The sequence below is a fragment of the Drosophila busckii genome, chromosome X (genome assembly GCF_011750605.1).
Source record: "Drosophila busckii strain San Diego stock center, stock number 13000-0081.31 chromosome X, ASM1175060v1, whole genome shotgun sequence".
NCBI classification, from domain to species: Eukaryota; Metazoa; Arthropoda; class Insecta; order Diptera; family Drosophilidae; genus Drosophila; species Drosophila busckii.
In genome coordinates, this window is record NC_046608.1 from 9,354,670 (window position 1) to 9,378,000 (window position 23,331).

The window sequence follows — 23,331 nt, forward strand, 5'->3', positions numbered from 1 at the left end:
ATGCAACAATGCACGCAACATTTTACTTGCAGAGACATTCCCGAAGATGTTCTCAATACATACTGCTGGATACACTCAACATATACAGTGGTCGATGCGTTTATGAAAAAGCAAGGCTCAGAGGTGCCTTTTCCTGGAATACACAATTCACAGGGGCGTGGCCCTCTAACAATAAAGCACACAAAATATTATCAATGGGTAGCGTTTACACTATTTTTTCAGGTAAGTGCAAACACCCAAACTTTTCTTAGGCTAAGTTGCTTTTGGCAAAGCTTTTTTTGCTTGTGGTTGCAGTGCCAGATAAAAGCTGCAAGTGAAAGTCGCGCAAAGCTTTAGCCAATGTTCTGTTCATGCCATCAAAGCTTTAAAAGTTTTAGCGCAAAAAGCTTTGTGGCAACTGCTTTCAAGTCTTGCCAACAATTTGTGCAACTGACCTAACTCAAGCGTGTAATCAGCTGTTCAGCAGCACTAAATAAAACTCTAGACTTGCTAGTTTACTACTTTACTTAGCTTTACTGAACTTAATGCAGCAGCGCGACACGTAGCAAGAATTTTGCTGCCTCTCGCACATGCTGCGCAACTATTTTGGGAGCACCCACCGACCAGCGCTTGCTCCACACTCAATTATTGTGTGTGGTGCTATTTTGGTTTACATATCGCATAGAAATGTAGCTGGGGGAGTCGTCGCAGTCGCTTGACCCCGTTTAAACTCTCGCTGTGTCCACTTGGTAAACTGATTGGGTTTTGGGTTTGCGTTAATTCGAGCCACGTTCTTATCAATTTGATGCACGAGCTGCGCTGCTTTATTGCTGCTCTATTAATTTATTAACGCAGCCTGCGCCGCTTTAGTGCGGAGGCGCCAGCAACAACAAACAAAAACACCACAAGCCACAACAACAACAACAATGCGTCTAATTTACGAGGAATGTCGTGCGTGGTATTTTGTGCTTTTTTAATTTCACCTAGAACGTCTCTCTGGGGAATACCCGCAAGTATGTCGTTAAATTATAATATCCTATTTAACAAATCATATTTCTTCTTGATCTGCACAAGAACTGACGCAACCACTTGACATGACTATTCAAAATCTACGCTGCGTTGTCTCTCTTTCTATCTCTCTATCTCGCTCTACTGTTTTATGCGTCTTTTGTGGCTGTTTGGGGGCATCATAAAAGCCGCAAATATTATATTCACATTTTTAATGGACTTCAAAGACACAAAGGTGCCGTCTTTAATTTTCTTGTTGCTTTTGTTCATTAACTATCTGTAAACTAGGGTGGTCGTTGGTTTTGAGATTCGTCTATGAATAAGCAACAATTAACGCAAAGAATTTAGCATGTTCCACATACTAGAAGCACAACTATCATAAAATAAAAAGTTCTAAAAATATATTTTGAATTTTAACTGTGTGCTGTGATAATAAAAATCATTTCTGTCACTTCATTCAGTACATGGGGCATATATATATATATATATAAGCAAAGCTAATTGCGGCAATATTTATTTTTTCTCAACAGATAAATATTAATTTATTAAGCACATCAGTTGCTTATTTAGCAAAGCATTTCTTGCATTTAAATATTTAATAAAATTATATTATTTATTTAGTCTGCGCTTTCGCTTTTCATATGAAGCTTGCTTACTACTTTTATGGAAATCTGTGCATTGTTTAATAAGTTATTGCTCACGCGCTTTTATTATAAATATATGAGCATTAAAGTCGGAGTGAAAAGTTTCATACATTTTATGTGCAGTTTATTTATAGTTCGGCCTAAGCAAAAGTTGCTATGATTAGCTTCTATTTATTAATTAAAGTCAAGTCAAGTTTGAAGAAAACTGTTGCCTCACATGAATGTTACTTACTACTTTTATTGAAATCTGTGTATTGGTATTAAAAAGTTATTGAACTCTCTACTTTGTTACTTACTCCTATTTCTTAAGTGTCCTTAGCAAACCAATTTCAAGGAAATTGTTGCCTTAGCTAGAGAAGCGCCCTCTACTTGTTTTGCTTTTATTTTTTAATTAAATCTGCGCTGCATTTTGAATATAAAACAAAACAAATTAAACAACAAACTCTGCCTAAAGAAAATTCGACTTGGAAAATATTTCGTAGACAACTGCAAAGTAGCAGTAAAATAAACGAAAAAGCAACTGCGCTAATCTGTAAGATAAAAATAATTTATACATTAATTTTTGTTTTTGGCGGTCAGTTGCCATAAAATTCTTAATCAGCCGCGTCTTGTTACTTGTTATTTAAGACAGGCTTAAGCGGCTATAACAACAGCTATTGGTTGCATTTGCTTTTAGCCTGCATAATGAATGCAAGATTTGGCGCAGAGCCCAAAGTGTTCAAATATTTTTGCACTAATGTGTTGTGCATTAATGAGCTGAGCTGAGCTGAAGGCGCTTCCGGCGCAGACAAACAAAAAGCTCGTCTTAATGGCCGAATTATGCATAAAGTTGCGCTTTTGTCTCACGTAGTGCCCAAACCCAAACCCAAACCAATTGAATTTTAATGGCCGCTGCTGCTGCCGCTGCCAACTGTTAAAGCCTTTTGCAAACTATTGTTGGCTATATGTTTATTATAATGCCGGCTGACACTGGTGCGGCAGCTGTCCATCATGGGCGACAAATGCTGACAACTTCATCAAATCGTACTCACAACTCCCACACGTGTGGGCGTGGCCAGACCTTATTGATATGCAGCGCATGTTGTCGAGGGCGCAAAAATCAAAAACACGCATAAGTTACAACAAGTCCGCAGCATGTGAAGCTTTTGTTTGGCTGATTGCAGTCATAATGAGTGGACAACAATGCCGAGCAAAGCGTCACGTATACGTCATGGGCTCCAGCTCGGACTCGAAGCCAGATGATGATGATGATGCTCTGGGCAGGACGACTCCAGCCTATTTGCATTCATTTCACTTTTGCCTTCGTGCATATTTTTCGCTCAATTGTTCGTTCGCTCGTTCGCTCGTTTGTTTGTTTGGTTTGTTGTCATCCTATGCATGTGATGTTTATAGTTGCGGTCCATGCGCTCGGTGAAGCCGCGAGAAATAAAATACAAGCATGATTTTAATAGTGTTGGCACAGTGGGTCGCGCAGTGCAAATGATAAATGTATGAATGAAATAGTATTAAACAAAAATTGCTTAAGCAATAGGAAATAATTTTTTTTATGTTTATTTTTAAGCAAACAAACAAAACAAAATATTTGTTTATTTAAAATTTGTATTTATTTTTATTCTTGTGAAATGTAGCAACAATAATTTAGGCATTTAGTACCACTGTATGTGAGCACAGTGGCAACAAAGCAAAAAGCGAACAATTATAAAAATTTGTTATAACTTATTTTATTTATTAATTGTTGTTGGTTGGTTTTAGTACCAATGTGCCATACGCTGGTGTAAACTAGGAACTATGCAGCTGCCCATAATAGTGCCACTGTGTGTGTGTGTGTGTGTGTGTTGCAACAGCGAACTGAGCATAGGCCACGCTGTTGTTTATAGCTGCGGCACACAGACAACGAAATAGAGACACAACAAACAGCAGTCGACCGCCAAATGCAACACAACATGCCAGCAAACATACAAAGACAGAGCCGGAAGTGTCTCTGTGTGTGTGTGTGTGTGTGAGGAGACAGAGAAAGCGAGAGCGAAAGAGAGTGAACTGCTGCTGCTGCTGCTGCTGCTGCTGGGCAGAGAGTGAGGCAGCATGCCATGCCATTGGAAATGTTGACAGAGATCTGTCCGGAGAGCGAGACAGAGAGAGAGAGCAAGTGGAATGAGAGAGAATGAACACTAGCTGGCTGCTTGGCTGGCCAACGACGAGGCATCGAACTGGCCCCGGCCAATGTTCTTGCCATTTCCGCAGTGTCTTTTACGTTGGCGAGGCGAACACGCGCGCGTGCTTATTTAACCAACCAGCTGTGATCTCGATCCAAACTCAGCCATCGAGCAACAGCAGCAGCAGCAGCAGAGCCAAGCATTGGACCCACAACGAACACAACGCGTGCAGATTTAGCGCCAAAACAACGAATTAATTAATCAAAGTTGCAACTTTGATTAGAACTTACATTATTTTTTTTTTATATTTTGTTTCGTGTTGCGTGTTGAGTGCGTGTAACGAATTAAAAGCGCAAGGACATTTAAAATGTGAGCAGTCCTTGAGCACGTGATGCAGCCGTTCGCTGGCCGCCTGGCCGCGCCCGCGACGCAACAAACAATCAAACGATCGTATTCATAAGCGAAAAGCACGTAAATGCTCAAAATTAATCAACAATTTAATTTGCCTGCCAGTTGTATTTTCACTATTTTCACAGCATTACTCAGTGTGCGTGTGTGTGTGTGTGTGTGTGCGTGTGTTGACCACCGCTTCATTAAAATGAACTTTACAAAGTAAATAAACGAACTTGACCAAAATGGAACTCTCGGCCATGTGTTTATGATGATGACGATGGTGCCTGCAAGAAAAAAATTTAAACACAGACACAAAAAAAAATTCACATGGCTTTTGTTATTATTTTTATTTTCATATATATGTATGGAAATTTCTTTTTTGGTTTCTTTGGCTGTGCTTTGGTTTCCTTTTCGCATTGTCTGTCCGCTACTCCAAAAAAAAAAAAGAACAACAAATTTCGCCAGATCTCAGCACAGAAAATTTCATTTTATTTTTATATATTTTATGTAGCGTGTTGTCGATTACGAAGTCGACGGCGACGTCAACGCTGCGTATACTTGATCAGCTTGTTGTTGCTGCTGCTGCTGCTGTTGATATCATTCACACTTAGTTTAGAATGATATATTGGCTTGTGGTCGCGTTGTTTGTAAAGGCGTTGAAAGTGATTTTGATACTTAACTCATTTGTTTAAGAGCACACAGCTCACCAGCGCCCCCACCCCCCCAACACCAACACAAAAGTGTAACGAACAAGTTTATATTGTTGTTGTTGGTAATGAGTTAATTATGGCTGCGTCAGCTGCTGCTGCTGCTGCTGCTGCTGCTGCTGCTGCTGCTGCTGATGTATTTACATAGATCAATGCAGAAATCTTTTGAAATCGTTTATATTAGCGTAAACTCTTTCTGCTTCATTACACTTCATGCGAATTCAGTTCACAATACGCGCGTTTTCGAATCGATTTATTCAATTTTCTGTGGAAAAACTAGATCAAGCTACAGCACTTTGCTTTGAAGCTGCGAAATGTAGGCAAACGCACTTGCTGATTATTTCGAAATTTAAATATTTTATGCATGCGCATAAATTGAGCAATCTACGCATGTGTGTGTGTGTGTGTGTGTGTGTGCTAAGCCTATCAACCTCCAACTGTCTGCACGACTTTAGCATTCATATTTTTAAAACGAAAACGAACAACAATTTATTTCAAAATGCTTACAGCTTAAGAAGCAAACGAGCTGTCAACCGCAGCTTAGTACGCCAATAAAGCAGCAAATCTAGATTAATTATATAGCTATGCATATTATATATATAGAGACCAGACAAACATCTGCGCTGATTGCTCGATTCAATTGCAAAAGTTTGCTTAATGGAAAGTGCAAGTGCAAGTGCAATTGAAATTCATTTGTGTGTGTGTGTGTGTGTGTGTGGGAAAACCCAATTAGTCATTGCGAGCTGCCAGCTCATAATTATAGCTGAAATATTTCAATTCTTTCACGCTCGCTCGTTTAGCTTAATTAGCTTTCCATATTCTTCAGACTTCAACTTGTCATTTTAGCTCTGTTTATTTAAATTTAGCTTAGGGCAAGTTCCCTCGCTCAACAAACGAAAAAAAATATTCTGGAATTACAAAGCATTATCAACGAGCATGCCTGGCATATTTCCAAATAGTATAAGACCCCCCTCTTACAAAATTCAATATTACACGCAGCCAAAATATTTGTTTAAATGTCAAGTGCAGTAGTGGCTAAAAGCTAAACATTCAGCTTCACCTATAAACAACGTCAACAATGTTTAGCCTGGCATTAAAAATGATTGCAAACAGTTACGAAATCTCGCTCTCTGTCTCTGTGTGTGTGTGTGTAGGGCCTTGACTAAACTAACGCTAGCGCCTAGTGGTGCTTAGTTTATTGCTATCGATCATTGCTTAGTTAGTCAGACTCCCTTCATGGGCCTTTGTGGCCTTTGGCCTTTGACTGCTTTGGCTGTTTTGTGTTTTATGGGGGCCTCGTGTGCGTATACGCAACGTGTGTAGACGTTAATTCGTTTTATTATGCCTTCGATTTCTCGAATTTGTTTATAAACATTGCAATTTTTAATTTTACAGTTAATTTCGTAGCCAACAGCAGCAGCTGCCCCAGCGTGAACATAAGTTTATTAACATACACATATCTCTATGCTGCCACCCCCGGCATCCACCCACCCACCCACATATATTTAGTTCGTCTTCAGCTTTGTGTGTGCCCCAACCCTAAACCTAGTCGAATGAACGAACTGTGCGTGTGTGTGTCTGTGTGTGTTGTAGGCCCATTTAATGCCACATTTTATTTATACGCACGGCGCGTTTTTTATTTGTTTTGTTACGTTACGAAATTTCAATGGTTGGCGAGCATAAAAAAACTACCGCTAAAATAAATATTTCTACATTTTGCCAGCTCGCGCGAGAGAGCGAAAGAGAGAGCGCGAAATGTTTCCAATTGCTTTTCAATAAACAAAACGCCAAAATGAATATCGAACAGCCCTAAGCTCGTTCGCTTGACTGTGTGTGTGTGTGTGTGAAAATATTGAAAATAACAACAACAAAGTTAAAGATTTTGCACGTTTTAACAAAAAGAATATATTCAAACGCATTAGCAGCAGCAAATTGTAAAACAAACGAAACGTCAACGTAAAAATCGAAATTCATGCGGAATTAAAAACAAAAAATGCCAAGTTGCCAACAAAGCAGAATTCAAAGTACAACAGAAAAGTCAACTGCAACTCAAGCTTACACTGAAGAAGAAGAAGAAGAACCAGCAGAGCCCAAGATCAAACCGTTGATTAACGTTCCGCCCAATGTGCGAGCCAACTGCCGGGCCAGCGCGCTCAGCTACTTGAGTGGCATGCACCTGCAGCCGCCGCCGCCACACAAGAGAAAGCTGCAACCAAGTTACTGCACTAACTAGAGAGAGAGAGAGAGAGAGAGAGAGAGAGAGATAAAGAGAGAGCGATCGAGAGTACAACAGTTACGTTTCTATGTGTGTGAACTGAGATCCAATCGAGATCCGCTCCGCGCTTTCTGTTTAACCAAACCATGTTAGATATATTTCGTGGATTGAAAAACCTTGTAAAGGTCAGTCACGTTAAAACCGATTCGATAGTATTCCGCCTGCACTACTCAATAACTGTGATGATTCTGATGTCATTCTCGCTAATTATAACCACACGACAATATGTGGGTAATCCAATCGATTGCGTACACACTAAAGATATTCCAGAGGATGTGCTCAACACATATTGTTGGATACAATCGACCTACACGCTCAAGAGTTTGTTTCTCAAAAAGCAGGGCGTATCGGTCCCCTATCCCGGCATTGGCAACTCCGATGGCGATCCATCCGATAAAAAGCACTACAAATACTATCAATGGGTATGCTTTTGCCTATTTTTTCAGGTGAGTTCTGAGCCACAAGCCACAAGCTGCGCTGCGAAAATATCAACAACAGTCCAACTTGAGATAATAATGGCATTAAAATTACTAAAAACCAATTTGGCTATAAGCAATGCATAAACTAAGCCCAAGCTTTAATGTTAATAACTTAAACATAAGTTAGTAGAAACAAAATAGCAGCAACTCCTTTATGTTGTAAATCGCTTACTCCAAATATAAATAAGGATAATCGACTGATCGTAGGCCCAAAACAAAGTCAGCAACAAATTAATTAAAATTCTAAACTCTAAGCCGCTTCATCTGTTTTATTGAAAATATCAAAATATGTTTGACTACTATGAAAAAATATTTTAGATAAATCACATTTTATATATTGAACTATTTATTATTAAATGGACTATGTTAAGCTTATTAATATTTCTATTATTTTAGCTTAGAATTAATTCTAATTCTAGCAGAGCAGCACGCCTTAGAGCTTCTAAATAAATCTGGGGAATCTGCAACAATTCAAATGAATAATTGCAGTTGATAAAGCTCAGAACTAAGATCTCTGCTGCGCATCTTAAAGTCATTAGAATTCGCACATGCGATCATACTTAGTTTAGTTATATTTGCTCCATTAACAACTGTATTCAGTTGAAATTTCATATGCTGGCTTTCTTTTTAATTTTGAAATTAATTTCGATGCCAAAGCATTTCCATTGAAGTCTGCATAATCAGCGGCGTTTGATGAATCAGCGTTTATTCCAGTTTATATTGGAAATTACTTTGATTTTATTTATAATGAGCACAATCATAATGACTGCTGACGATGCTTTGTTTGCTTAAGGAGGCGTGTGGGCGTGGGCGTATCCGCTGCTGCTGCTGCATCCGTAGCCAGCTCATGCTTGAGAATAGCTCGCCCGCTCGCTCGATTGATTGATCGATCAATCTATCGATAACCAGCGCTCACATAAAAAATGAAAAATTAACACTGCGAACTTGAAGTAATTACAATACACAGATGAATTTGTTGTCTTGCGGCGAGGAAAATAATTTGATAAATTGAATCATTAGTTGCTGGTGTAAATGAAAAACTCAAAGTGTGCGTGTGTTCTGTGTTTTTTTGTTTTTTTTTTGGGGTTTGTTGAAAACGAACAAAATTGAAATTTCCAAATATTTGTGCTAGTTTTTGTTTTTGTTATTGTTGCTGAGCACCGCAGCGCGCATTGATTTGGCCTTTGGCACTCAAGCAATTTGTATGCGCTTAGCCAATGAAAATGTTTAAACATAAGTAGTTTGTTTTGTTTGTTGTTGTTGTTGTTGTTGCGAACATTTCACTTACGCACACTCAAGGCCAGGCGCAACAGTTGTGACTTTGTTGTGACGTACACACACACACGTACGTACAGTGCGTGTGTATTAGTGCGCACACAGTACATTGATCTACTTCTGGCTGCCAAGCAGTCAATAGACAATTATCATTATAGCAAAATGATCTCAGGCATGAAACATAAACATAAATATAAATATCAACTTGCCTAGCACAAAAAAAAAAAAAAAATAATAATGTGCAAAGTAAAAACACCTGACTAGCCAGCGAACCACTCAGGCTAAAGACCACTGCACAGTGGTAACAAATCATAATGTCGCAATTATAAAATTAAATATTAAAAGAAACTACAAAAGTTGACACCACAAATATTTAATGCATATGTATAATATTATTATATAATATAATCATTTCAAGTGCAAACTTAAGTTTGTTTACATACGCAAAGTAGAGATGGCAAACGTTGTTATCGATGCTATCGATGTTTGCAAAAGATCGCCAAATCGCTGTTTCCAAATACTTAACTATTAGAATGCTTTTTTATATATAATTATGACTTGGATTTAATTCTATTGTGCAATAATTTAGCTGTTTATATTTGATTTTGTAGCGAATTGTATAAATTTTTTAATAATATTGGGATTGGTTTCATAGCTGTGAGCATATTAAGGTAGTTGCAAGTGTTGAGTTGTGTTGCTTTTAATTTAGCAACATTGCTGTTAACTTCGATGCATTTAAAAAAATATATATATCGAAGTTGCCAGCACAGCTGCTCAGCTCTATTGACAAATAATAAATATTTCAAACTGTTATTACTGACATAGCAGAGAGCAGCGCCAAACCACTGTGCACTGTGCTCACTGCTCATAATTTAGTTACCAATTGCGTTTGGATGCTGTCGCTCTCGCTCTCTCTGTTTCTCGCTCTGTCTCTGTTATGCATTCGATGACGTTGCCTCGCATTTAGCTTGTCGACTGGGGGGCTTGGGGACTGTGGCACGATTACACAATAATATATCTTGCCGCTAACAATGTACAAATATTAAATGTATATTTTTATCACACTTTTGTCGCAGTCGCTGAATTTGTTGTCTTTTGTTGTTGCTGTTGCTTTTGGACAGGGCCTCGTTTCTCGGTTAGTGTCACACTGGCATCGCAGTCGACGTCGCCGTCGCTGTCGCCGTCACAGTCACCCCAAATAGCTATAAATACATTTATTATGGTATTCTCCCTGCTTAATGACGCGTAGACGGCATTTCTATAATTTACACTTCGTTGTCGTTCGAATTGTTGTTGATGCTGCTTAATTTGTGGATTTATTAATAAAAGCGACGGCTGCTGCTGCTGCAGGCTTAGGCCTTGCAGCAGTCCAAAACAGATGTAACATACACCCCGAAGCGCAGTATATAGACAGTCGATCGAGTATATAAACCATTGGGCTATATGCCATGCATAAATAATAAAAGACAACGATCATAAAATCTAAAAGAAAACAAGCCGAGAGTCGTAAATCAGCACCTGGACAGTACTTAACTAACCATTGCCCAAAAATAGACGCACACATAGCTACATGTGTGTGTGTGTGTGTGTGCGTGTGTGTGTGGGCGCGATCGTTATGCCAATTTGCTGATCGGCGATTGATAGCGTTTGCTAATGGTCCATGCCCCATGCCCATTAAAACTTGAAGACAATGCAGCTATAAAAAAAAATTAAAAGCAACACACACACACACACGCGCACACATGTGTGTGTGCTGGGGCAGCGGATCGATCAAGAATGCCCCCTTCAGATATGTCAAAAATTGGAATTCTCTGGCTGCTCAGCTGGATATTTATTGAAAAGTCGGCGCACAGACAAAAACATAAAAGTGAAATAATAATTCTGGCCAAATGCCAACGCCAGCCAACGACTCGACTACAAACTCTCGAATCTCTCGCATGGAACATGGAACATTGCTAAGTGCAAGCGAGATAGCAATAGCAAATTTGTGACGCGTACGCCAACGCCAGCGCCATTGCCTGGAGAAAGAGTTGCATGGACACATGTTTATAGTTTATATTTGACTTTTGTGGTGTTTTGAGTTTTCGTTTTTCTTTTCTGCTACTGCTGCTGCTACTGCTGCTGCTGCTATTTTTGTTGCCCCCGCCGCCTAACGGGGATTGTGTTTTCCTTAGTGCCACAGTCGCCAAAGTTCTGTACAAATTTATCAGCAATTGCCCACCGCCCATTGCCCCGCCCACAAAACAGAGGAGGACTCTGACTCGAATCATGCAACATGCAGCAGCCTCCAGTGGATGCGCCTAATTGAAAATGCAAACATTTCATTTTCTCATTCTTTTATTGTATTCAATTTGTGTTGTTGTTTATTTTACATTTGCTTTTATCTTCATTCATTATCATCATCACTATCTGAGTCAGTGGAATCAGTATCGGAAGTTGATGATGATGATGATGATGATGATGATGATGAGTCATTGTATTTAATATTATATTTCTTTTTTATATCAGTATCAGTATCAGAATCAGTAGTTGAAGTTTCTGATGATGATGATGATGACGATGATGATGATGAATCATTGAATTTAATATTATATTTCTTTTTTATATTATCTTCACCAGTAGCTTTGGTATTCTGTTGAATATTATCTTCACTACTATCATCATCAGTGTCTTCAATTGGATCTTTATTATTTTGTTTAATTTTATCTTCTTCCTTAGCTTTAATTTTATGCTCAATATTATATTTTTCTTTAGCATCAGTATTAACTTTAATTCTATCTTTAGCTTTATCATTAGCTTCAGTATTATGTTCAATCTTATAATTTTCTTCATCTTTATCGTCACTCCTTGTATTATCCTCTTTAGTGTCTTTAATATGACCATTTTCTTTATAATTTTCTTCATTGCCATGCATCGCTGCATACTTGTATATCTTCAATGTATCTTCTTCATCATGTGCATACTTACAAAACATACTGAATACATCATTATCATCATTATCTTCATACTTATGCATCTTCAATGAATCCTCATCAGAATCTTCTTCAATCTTATGTTCAATTTCATCTTCAGTACTGTCCTCATCATTATCTTCAATATTATAATATGCTCTATCGTTTTGCTCATCATATTCTACATCCATATTTTCATAATCTTCATAGCTATGTTCATCACTATTTTTGTAGTTAGGTTCAAAATTATCTACATTAATCACTTCATGAATTTCTTCATCATTGTCGTCAGAGTTAAGTGCATAATTATCTTCATAGTTATGTTGATAATTGCGTTCATAGTTAGATTCATAGTTACCTTCATAGTTGCCTTCATAGTTAGGGTCATAGTTGCCGCCTTCATAGTTAGATTCATAGTTGCCTGCATAGTTAGATTCATAGTTGCCTACATAGTTAGATTCATAGTTAGGGTCATAGTTAGGTTCATAGTTGCCTTCATAGTTAGGTTCATAGTTGCCTTCATAGTTAGATTCATAGTTGCCTGCATAGTTAGGCTCGTAATTATCTACATCAATAACTCCATCAATTTCTTCATCACTGCTCTCATAATTGTGCACAGAATTATTTTCCTCATAAGTGTGCACATTATTTTCCTCATAATAATGCACATAATTATCATCATAAGTGTGCATATAATTATTTTCATAACTATGCTCATAATTCTCTTCATCGGTATCTTCAAATTCTTCTTCTCCATCATATTCCTCACCCATCTCTTCATCAGAGTATTCGTCAATATCTTCTTCAGTGTCTTCATCCATATTGTCATCAATTTCATAGAAAGGACCTTCATTATTAGCTTCATAATTATCAAAATCGTATGCACGGTTCACATTGGGCTGCGGACAATGAAATTAGAATTGTTCTTAAATCTTATTCAAGCTCTAGCTAACCTCAGTCTCAGCTAGTAGCTCCGCTTGGGTTAACGGTAACTCATTATTCTCTTCCTCTTTATCGTCATCATCAACGATCTGTTCATCGTCGTCTTTGTCATCAACGATCTGTTCATCGTTGTCTCCATTATCAACGATCTGTTCATCGTTGTCTTCATCTTGTGCATTGTGCTCGTTGTGCTGCGAATTATGAAATTAAAATCAGTTGTAAATCTTATTCAAGTTCGAGCTAACCTCAATCTCAGCCTGTTCAGCTGCTTGGGGTGGTGACTCAACCGTTTCCGTATCATTGGCCGCATCCGACGACATTGGGGAACGTTGCTGCTGCTGCTCCTCCTCGTCATCCTCGTCCTCTCGTTGCAGCTGCTGCTGCTCCTCCTCGTCCCCCTCGTCCTCTCGTTGTTGCAGCTCCTCCTCATCCTCTCGTTGCTGCTGCTGCTGCTCCTCCTGCTCCCCTCGCTGCTGCTGCTGCTGCTGCTCCTCCTCCTCCTCTCGCTGCTGCTGCTCGCGTAATCTTGCGGCTTTCTTTGTCGCCATCGTAAACTCAACCCACGCACGCTGCTGCTGCAGTGCTGCCAATCGCCTCTCCTCAGTTAGCACATATCGCAGCGGGGGAAATCTTACTTTTCTCACTGGTTCATCGGGCCAATCAACATGAGCCACAGCTGGTGTCGTAGGCAGTGATGCAGGCGGTGAAAAACGCGGTGAAGCAGCTGGTGAAGCAAACGGTGAAGCAGTCGGAGTAGCATGCGGTGAAGCAGTCGGTGTAGTATCGGATGGCACATTGGGTGAAGCAATCGATGAAGCCGCCAGTGAAGCAGCCGGTATCACAACCGGTGACGCTGGCGATGCAGCCGGAGTCACAGCCGCAATTGGTGACGCAGCCGCAGTTGGTGCCGCAGCCCCTGCCATCGCTGGAGCCATGCAGTGTGCGAGCAACTCCGATACCTAAAATGCAATTGCTAAGACTTGCTAATCGCTTAGACTAACTAAAATGAAACTCACATCGTTTATGCGCAACTCGGGCGGCCCCATTTTGGTTTTCATCGTGTCCCAGAAGGTTTGATAATGCGCCTGCCATTCATCGGAGGTGTATCTATCCACGCCTATTTGGTAAACCATTTGCAGCCACAGGCGATGCACATCGCGTTTCGTTACTATTGGTGCAGCTTCGTCATTCTCCTCGTCATATTTGTTGTCAATATGCTTCTTATTGTTCATTTTTGTGCTCAAAGAATTTTTTTAATTCACAGAAATAAATTGAAAAGGATTAAAAGTTGATTTTTCTTTATTAAGAGCGCTCGACCAGCTCTGTTCACAGTACTTAAAGCTATAAATCAAATTGCTAAAGTTTTTCTATTAAGAAACTGCCTGCTACGATTTACGAGTCAGTCAGAGATGGTAAAGTTGATATATGACAAATATGGAATGATGAAATGAAATGATAAATATGGAATAAGAAAATGAAATGCAAAAATGAACAGTCTCGATAGTTAACACAAGTTACTCAAAAATGAGGCTAATAGGATAACAAAAATTTAGTTAGCCAAACAAATAATTTATATTAAATGCTAATTTAGCATAAATTTAGCTAATTGCAGTGCTAGCTGCATTAATTGTCAGGTTAACAAAAGCTTGGCTAATTACAGTGTTAGCCAACACTGTTTTGCTGTTTCTCTTTCAGTGTTTCCCCACACAAATTGGAATCCAATTAGATCATGCAACGCATTTCGCATCGTCATTCCTATTCAGTAAATTTAATAAATGCACATATCGAACTTTAGCAAATTAAGTTGAACTAAAATTTAAATCAAATTAAGTTGTATAGTCAAGCAATGGATTTGATAGTTTCTAACTATTGGACAACACAAGCAGCTGAGCCATAGAAAAATGCTGCATCATCATCAGCTGTTGTATTGAATGTGCCAACATATCAATGCAAAAGCTTACAATTAATTGTTTAAACATTAACAGCAGTCAAATGCAGTTAAGTAAGCATTCAACTCAACTCAGTCTAACATTTTTGTTATTCAAGCAACAATTTGACACCACTGTGCACTGTGTGTCTGGCATTTCTTGTTCTTCTTAAGCGTAGGGGAAGCCAAGCAGTCGTCTGCTAGCCTTTGGCTCTCATTTTGCTTTGATTGCAGTTGCATTTATGCGATGTTTTTATGGCAATTTGAACGCTTGCCAAATTGCTTTCCATATGCACGCACATGCGTCCCAAAACACACACACACACAACCCAAACATCGCCCCCACGCCCACTGCCATGCATCGATTCCCTTTGGCTGCCTTGCTATATATTTTTTTTTTCTTTGCTTGGGCTGCTTTGTTTTCATAAATATGCTTGGGCATTTGTTTATGTGTGTGGACTATTAAGGGCAGAGCCATAAGGGAAGTCGCCAACTGCTGCTGCCGCTGCCGCTGCTGCTGCTGCTGTTGGTGGAGGTCTAAAGTCTGAGGCCTGAGGTTAAAACAATTCGTAGAAGGCCAAAAGCAAATCAAACGCTTCATTTGACTTCCGGCAAGGCGAGCAAATCGTTTAAGACGAATCTTTTGGCCCGTCATAAGGCGTTACAATGTGCCACAGATGCTGCTGGCTATAAAACTATGCAACTGTGTCTGTGTGCGTGTGTGTGTGTGGGGACGGCAATTTAACAATTTCTCTATTGTTGCAACGCTCGCAGCAGCAGCAGCAGCAGCAAATGCAAATGCAATATTTTAGGCACTGAGCACGTCCCGCTGGCAACAGCAGGCAACAGCTCAAGCACTGTGGTGGGGTGGGGTGGGGTGGGGCTGTTGGGTGGTGCGCGTGTGGTGACGTTTGATTTTAAGTTGGAATGCTCGTAATACTTATTTGAAACGTTTGCCTTGCCAAAAAGCAAATGCCAAGCACTAAATGCTAAATGGAATAAAATCAACAAATACTAAGTCAGCCGCATGAATAGACAGACGAACAGACAGACAGACAGTGGGATCTTATGAGCTAGACGGCCGCCGCCTATTGGGCGCCCACTAAATAAACTGAACTCTCACCTCCTGAGCAACTAAGCTGCTGTCGTCTGGCTCTAGATGGTGGGATTAACACCTGTCCCCCGCCGCCGCCCACTTGAGCAGCCAGCAAAGTCAACTAACTTGGCAGCTAAATTTACGATACAAGTTATTATTAATTTGTCATCTAAGCGCACATAAATAAGCCAGACAGACAGACAGACAGCTGGACAGCGATCCATATAATTGGGCAAGACTAAAGTCTTTGTCGCTGTCAGGGCTGCTGCGCTAATGGATCATGGCTAATTGTTTTGATGACATCTCTATAAATAATACGAAACGTGTTCGGTCAGCATTAAATTAGCAAATGCACGCGAAGGTCACCCCCAGTCCCAGATCGGTTTGAATCTTAAGTAAGATAATGCCTTTGGCATTGCTAACTGGAATTACGAGCGGCGGCGGCGTCGACGGCGGCCCCAACAGCTGGCCATTGTCACTTGTCAGCTATTGTCGTTCGCTTTTACGACACCCACCCACCCAGCAACGCCCACTCGCCCACCTTTACTCACACTCTTTTGCTTTTCTTATTTTTTATATTTTGCAGGCAATCTTATTTTACACACCAAGATGGCTGTGGAAATCTTGGGAGGGTGGCAAGATTCATGCGCTCATCATGGACTTAGATATAGGCATTTGTTCCGAAGCCGAGAAAAAACAAAAAAAGAAATTACTTTTAGATTATTTATGGGAAAATTTAAGGTAAGTGCAGCAGCTAAAAACATTAATCAATCGACAATTAAATAACAATTATCTCTCTCTCTCGCTCTTGTAGATATCACAATTGGTGGGCGTACAGATACTACGTATGTGAGCTGCTCGCCCTAATAAATGTGATAGGTGAGTAACAAGCCCATCCACCCAATTCTCTGCCTCCCCTCCCCCTCTCGCTATTGCAGTCAACGCCATTAAGCGCATTAACAAGCTCATTAACAGCTGCAGCTGTTGCAGTTGCATGTACAATATATGGAGAATACAATAAACAAAATATATACAAAATATATACGATATATATATATACAGTAAACATGCTATATAGCCAATTAAAATGAAAATATGTACATGTTTCTTTTATAGAAAACGTTGTCTTGATAGCAAATAAAAGTCGTAGTCAATTTTGTGATTTATACATTTTTTATTAATTATAATGAAGCATTTTAAACAGCAACAGTAATTTTATATTATATATATTTAATATATTTAATTTATTTAGTAAAGTGAAGTTGGTTGCGCTTTGAGTGCCGCAGCTGCATTTTGTTATTGCTATTTCAGCTATTAATATTAATATTTAATTTTGCTTATTTAATATTATAAGCATGACATTTTACATTCAATTTATATACAAGCTGATTGCAAATTCTTCTTCACAACACTCCAAATTGTCATTTAGCTAATTTTCGAACAGCTGATGCGCCGTCAGCTGAGCGCGCAGCGTGAAGTTGGCTGCGCTGCAAAGTGTTGGCGACTTTTTCCAATTGATTCGGCGCTTGCTAGTAATTTTTTCATTTAGTTTGTCACATATTGCAAACGTTTCTTTATATTGAATCTACACTGTATATATATATATTTACACAATCTGTAGACTCAGCACTTTTTCTGTAGAAAATATTGACGAATTTTTATCGACTGACCGCAGTGGCAGCTCGTAAATAAACAAATTAAAAAAAGCATCCATCTCTATATTAACTTAGTCACGAAATGCTTACACTCCGCTACAAAATATGTTTCGATTAAACAGACAGACAGTCAGACTCGTGGCAGCAATGAACCCATAAATTATATTTATATAAACATGCTAACTGATCTGATTAATGCACTGCTTATACATATATATATAATAATTTTTGTATTTCTACTTGCAGGTCAAATGTTTCTTATGAATCGATTTTTCGATGGCGAATTTATGACATTTGGCTTGGATGTGATAGATTATATGGAGACCGATCAGGAAGATCGCATGGATCCGATGATTTATATATTTCCCAGAATGACCAAATGTACATTTTTTAAATATGGTTCAAGTGGGGAGGTAAGTCTGCACTCTCTCTTCCTCTATTATTAGTATTGTGTAATATTTTCTTTGGTGCTGGTTTTCAGGTGGAAAAGCACGACGCCATTTGCATTTTACCATTAAACGTTGTTAATGAGAAAATTTACATTTTCCTTTGGTTTTGGTTTATATTATTAACGTTACTCACATTATTAACGCTAATATACAGGGTGGTTATTATATTCTCACCTCGAATGAGGGTCTATTTATTTCGCATGCGATTTAGGTAAGTTCAGCAGTCCAACTTAATCTCTCTATCGATCTCATTGATTAATCGATTGTGCTTTCGATATTTGCAGGTTAGTGCGTCGAGACGCAATTGAAATAATCGTTCGTCGTTCGAAGATGGGCGATTGGTTTTTGTTGTATTTACTAGGTGAAAATATAGATACAGTTATATTTCGTGATGTTGTACAGGACTTAGCGAATCGTTTAGGACATAACCAACACCATAGGGTGCCTGGATTGAAAGGTGAAATACAGGATGCATGATATTGGGAGTACTAAGAAGTAATACAAAATGCAAAATGTCGTCTCTATAAACTAACAACAACAACAACAACAAGAACAATGTAATTCAACAATTTAGTACAACAACTAGAAGAAGAAGGAGAAGAATGAAAGTTTGAGTACAGCAGCAGCCGCTTCATAAATTCAAAATAAAAACTGAAAAAAACGTATCTTACAAATACAACCAAAAAAACTATCGTCAAATGCTAACCACATCGCAATCATAATCATCGCATAAGCTAGCAGCAGGAGGAGGGAAAAGCATAGAGCAACATCCCGATAACCGATAACGATAAGGAGATCAGTTGAAGCACAATGTAAGCGGATGTCAGTCACCAACAACAAGAACAACAAAAACAACAAAACAGTCAAGTAAAATCGAATAAATAATAGAGAACAAGAGGAAGCAACTGAAGGAATTGGAAGATACTGGGACGCTGCCAAGCTGAAGCAGCGACTCCCAGTGGACACAGCCATGCAGGCGCAGCTGGCAACTGCAATTGCATGCGTGTCCCATGGATACAAGTCAATGAAAAAAAAAATGAAAATAGAGCTTGCCCAGCGACAAGGACAAAGTGTGTGCGAACGAGAAGACAAAAGAACACGAAAGGCAGAAAGGAAAAGGAAAGGAAAGCTTACAATGCGCTCTCTCTTTCTCTCAACACATTACACACACACAAACAGACAAACACACACATACACAAACAGACAAACACATTACGCATACGCACGGCATCACTCATACGCAACCCTGTAGAAGCAGCCGTCGCACATTCACCACCACCACCACCACCCAGCACCACCACCAAACGCACTTTGCTTGTCATGCAGCGAGAGACCCAAGCACCAACGAAGTCGAGACGACGCCCGCGAAGAATTGCATTTCTGTATTAAAAACACCACAGCAACCAAAACAACAACAACAACGAACACTCTACAACATCAACGAATAGCAGCAGCAACAACAACAACAACAACAACAACAACAACAAAAGCAAGCTGCATTTATATATCTGTTTCAAGCTCAGAGAGAGAGACACACTCAAGTCTCCAGCGCTTGACTCGCATGAGTGAAATACAACAACAACAAAATGATTAAAAAAAAAGGAAAAAAATACAACAAGCTCATAGTGAGTGGGAATGAAACCTAATAAAGAAGAAAATCTATAAAAAAATATTCAAAAAAAAAAACCAAATACAAATGTTTAATTAAATTAAATTCAATTCAATTAAATCACTTATTATATAACGAAAACCAAAACAAAAAAAAATGATATCTTGAAGTGTTCATGTATTCAAAAGTAGGTTAACTAAGTACCAGCATATAAATAATTCTAAATATAATATACAGGCATATACACTAAATTATATATATATATATACATATATATACATGCAAGCTATATATCTGTATATGTATATATGCTATATACGTACATACATATATGGTATATGGTATACTTAAAAGAAATTTTTTTTCTAATTCTAAGTATTTGTATTACCCGCTAATAAAAACAACAACAACAACAAACCAAAAACGAACAACAACATAACACACACACACACACAATAAAACAAAAACGTTTTGTATACAACAAGAAAAGCGAAATACTCAAACCAAATTAAATGTAAATTAAAGCAAAACAAAACAAAACAAAACAAAAAACAAAAATATATCAATAAATATCAGCGAACGAACATTAACATTAACAGCTAATGCATATACTAAGATGAAAGCAGAGAAAGTCAGCTACACACACACACACACACACAGACAGACACACACACACATGCATACACATCGTTTAATTAGGTGAGACTATAGCGCGCATCATTATATAGCCAAGAGCAGCAGCATTATGAAAATATCAGCATAATAACAAATAATAGTAAAGCAAACAACACTCATTCAATTAATTTATAGCCAAATAGTTTTCAGTTATTGCGAACAGACAGACAGACAGACGTACATACGCGACAGTTGGCATTGCAGCAGCCCCTGGACAATCTATCTCGCTCTCTCACACACACCCACATCCACACACACTCATATATACATATACATATACATATGTATATATAGCTCATGCTCATCATCGAATTGACCACACACATCATTGATTGTGCTACAAATTGTAATATCCGTCCAGAAAACTTTTTGAAGCGCACTTTCCTGCAAAACGAAACCAAACAACAAAACAAAAGGATATCAGCTGAAAAGGACCAAAGGTTTTTGCCTCACTTGCAGCCCTAAGTTCTCACTTATTGCCCCCAGCCCTTCCCCCCCACCCACACAACTCTAAATTCAAATCCAAGCATGAACCACAGAAAGCAAAAAGCAGCCAAGCCAATGAACAAATGTCACTGCCAGCTACACTCACACACACACACACACACACAGTTGCGTGTGTATGCGTGTAACCTCTAAAGCTATATAGCATACTTATCTAGACATCAAATCTTCAGCAGCAGCTCCTCTCTCTACGCTTCTAACTCAACCAGAGCTGCAATGCCAAACACTTCAATTGATTTCTACGCACATCACTCTCATTATTTAATAATTTATTTTATTTTGTTCGACAGCATATTCAAAGACGCATTAGATTTTAGCCAACGAGGTTTGAAAATAATCATTAAAGCAAAAAAAACGCAAAAGCAATTAAATTAAAAATGAATATAAAACAAAACAAAAAAAAACTAAATGCAAGCATAAATAAAGAAACTAATTTCTAGGTCGCTATACAAACTTAATAGAAAATTAAACAATAATTATTACAATAACAGTAACGATAACGATAACGATAACATGTACTTTTAGCGAATTTTTTTAACTGCTTATAGCCAAAATATTGTCTAAGTATAATATACAACAAGAACAAAAAGCAGCTGAAACTAAACAAATTATTTAGTTTGTCTGTTGCTTTTTGCACACACACACACACACACACACATACATACACACTAACACACACATAAAGTTTTTTTTGCTAGCCAAGTAAAGTTTAATAATAAAACACTTGAACAAATATAATTAGCAATAAACATAAATTTAAACAAATTAATAATATTTAATGTAATTTTAAACGACAAATACAATTATGAGCAACAAAGAAAAGAAAAGAAAGAAAATAAATGGAATATGCATTACAAGGAAATTGCCATTAGTTGTTAGTGTTAACGATCTATATACATACATACTTACATGCAACCATACATACATACATACATACATACATATATAGCCATATATATGTAGACTCTCTCTCTCTAAGCAAAAACACACACACACACACACACAGCTCATTCGTCGTCTAAGTTCTTTAGTTCAATCAAGAGTAGGACACGCAACTCAACAACAGCAACAACAACAACAACAACAACAGCAACAACAAATGTCGTTGAACTAATATCATAAGCTCTGTAACAAATCGTATATCGTACATCGAATATCGAATATCGTAACGTGTGTTCTCCTTTCCAAAAAACAAAACAAAACAAGCAAAACTTTATTTTTCAAAGTGTTTGCCAACATACTCTAAACTACGATCCACAAACGACCCCAAAATTAAATAAAAAAAAAAATACGAAAAAAATATAAAACTAAAACAAAAACAATGTATTAGCTACAAGTTTAATACTTACTTATACTTATAAGCCATGTGAACATTTCATAACTAGATGCATATACATTACTTAGTAGAAGCTAAGCCGACAACAGATTCGAAATCGTTAAATGGCAAATGATCCTTTGGACTTTCACCTTATTCTACACACACACACACACAGTTATTGCCTACACTGAACAACAACAACAACAACAACAATTTGCAAACAATTCAAGTATTTACCCAAAAACACTTTTAAGCTCCTACACCAACTTTTTTCAATTCTAAACTCTAAATCTCTTTTTCTCTCGCGCACTAATTTCAAACGGAGACAACGAACTTTTCAACTAACTATACTATTTTTAATAGTTACTATACTTCTTATAATGCACACACACACACACACACACACAGACTTATTTCTCCCAGTTACCGAACTCAAGGTGCTAAAACAGAATCTCAAACTCAAAACTTAAACTCAAGCGTATTTGTAATTGAATTTAATTTTAACATCATCTCAATATTTTTATATTAAGTGTATAATGTATGTATTTATGTATAACGTTGCCTTATTTAAGTCTTACTATTTTTAATATTATTTCTTGTTTTTAATTTATACAAATACTTTTTGTTTGAATTCATCATTTATTCGGTAATAAAACGAATACATATCATTGTTTATGGGCTTTTATTTTTGCAACAGTTTGAGCTACACACACACACACACACACTAACACACACACTATTTTCCCACTCGCACTTAACGAAAGCCAAACGATAGGTGGTGGTCAATTGGTCAGTTTAGAACTCTCTCAGTAAACTCAGCCGAACAAGAACAATTAACGAAGCGTATTGGTGAAATTTTCTAAACTCGTATTGATTTTAAACTAAATTAGCAAGCAATAATAATAACAAATTATTTAGTTCAAAACCTAATTAACAAAAAAAACTTAATACGAACTTATAATAATACAAAAAAAATGCAATTAGTGCAACAAACATTTTTTATTAGCAACGCATTTTTTAAGCAAACAAAATAAAATGAATGAAAAATTGCAACTGCCAAGTCAAATTCTCAGTCGAACAAACAATTTCAAACAAAAAATTTACTCAAATAAAATTATAATGAGCAGTTTACCAATCTACAGTACTTATATACAAATTACATATACAAACAAACATATATTAAAAAACAAAAATAATATAAGTAACTAAGAAAATTGCTGAATATTTAGAATTTGAAAATATGGAAAATATAAAGCATTAATTAAAAAAAAAGGCAATAAGTTATCGCTTTG

At 37.8% G+C, this 23,331-nt stretch overlaps 2 protein-coding genes across 5 annotated transcripts in view; one reads left to right on the forward strand and one right to left on the reverse strand.

Annotated features, from left to right (window-relative positions):
• LOC108606320 (innexin shaking-B) overlaps positions 1-19,099 on the forward strand; it is a 124,602-nt gene extending 105,503 nt beyond the window's left edge. For 3 of the 4 annotated variants that reach the window (XM_017996330.2, XM_017996329.2, XM_017996333.2), the window contains 6 exons: positions 33-222; positions 16,416-16,570; positions 16,644-16,708; positions 17,731-17,897; positions 17,966-18,144; positions 18,218-19,099. In XM_017996330.2, the coding sequence (XP_017851819.1) occupies positions 33-222; positions 16,416-16,570; positions 16,644-16,708; positions 17,731-17,897; positions 17,966-18,144; positions 18,218-18,410 (949 nt within the window). In that variant the 3' untranslated portion in view covers positions 18,411-19,099. Of the gene's footprint in view, positions 1-32; positions 223-6,806; positions 7,606-16,415; positions 16,571-16,643; positions 16,709-17,730; positions 17,898-17,965; positions 18,145-18,217 lie in introns of those variants that run through there. The other variant, XM_017996332.1, reaches the window with a different exon arrangement.
• Positions 11,969-14,136, reverse strand: LOC108606319 (protein PFC0760c). The gene is made up of 5 exons (XM_017996328.2): positions 13,823-14,136; positions 13,052-13,765; positions 12,818-12,997; positions 12,223-12,763; positions 11,969-12,086 (listed from the first exon to the last, which is right to left on the reverse strand). Exons 1-5 carry the CDS (start codon positions 14,036-14,038, stop codon positions 12,046-12,048), a joined length of 1,692 nt encoding a protein of 563 aa, XP_017851817.1. The 5' UTR covers positions 14,039-14,136; the 3' UTR covers positions 11,969-12,045.
• Positions 19,100-23,331: the final 4,232 nt, after the last annotated feature.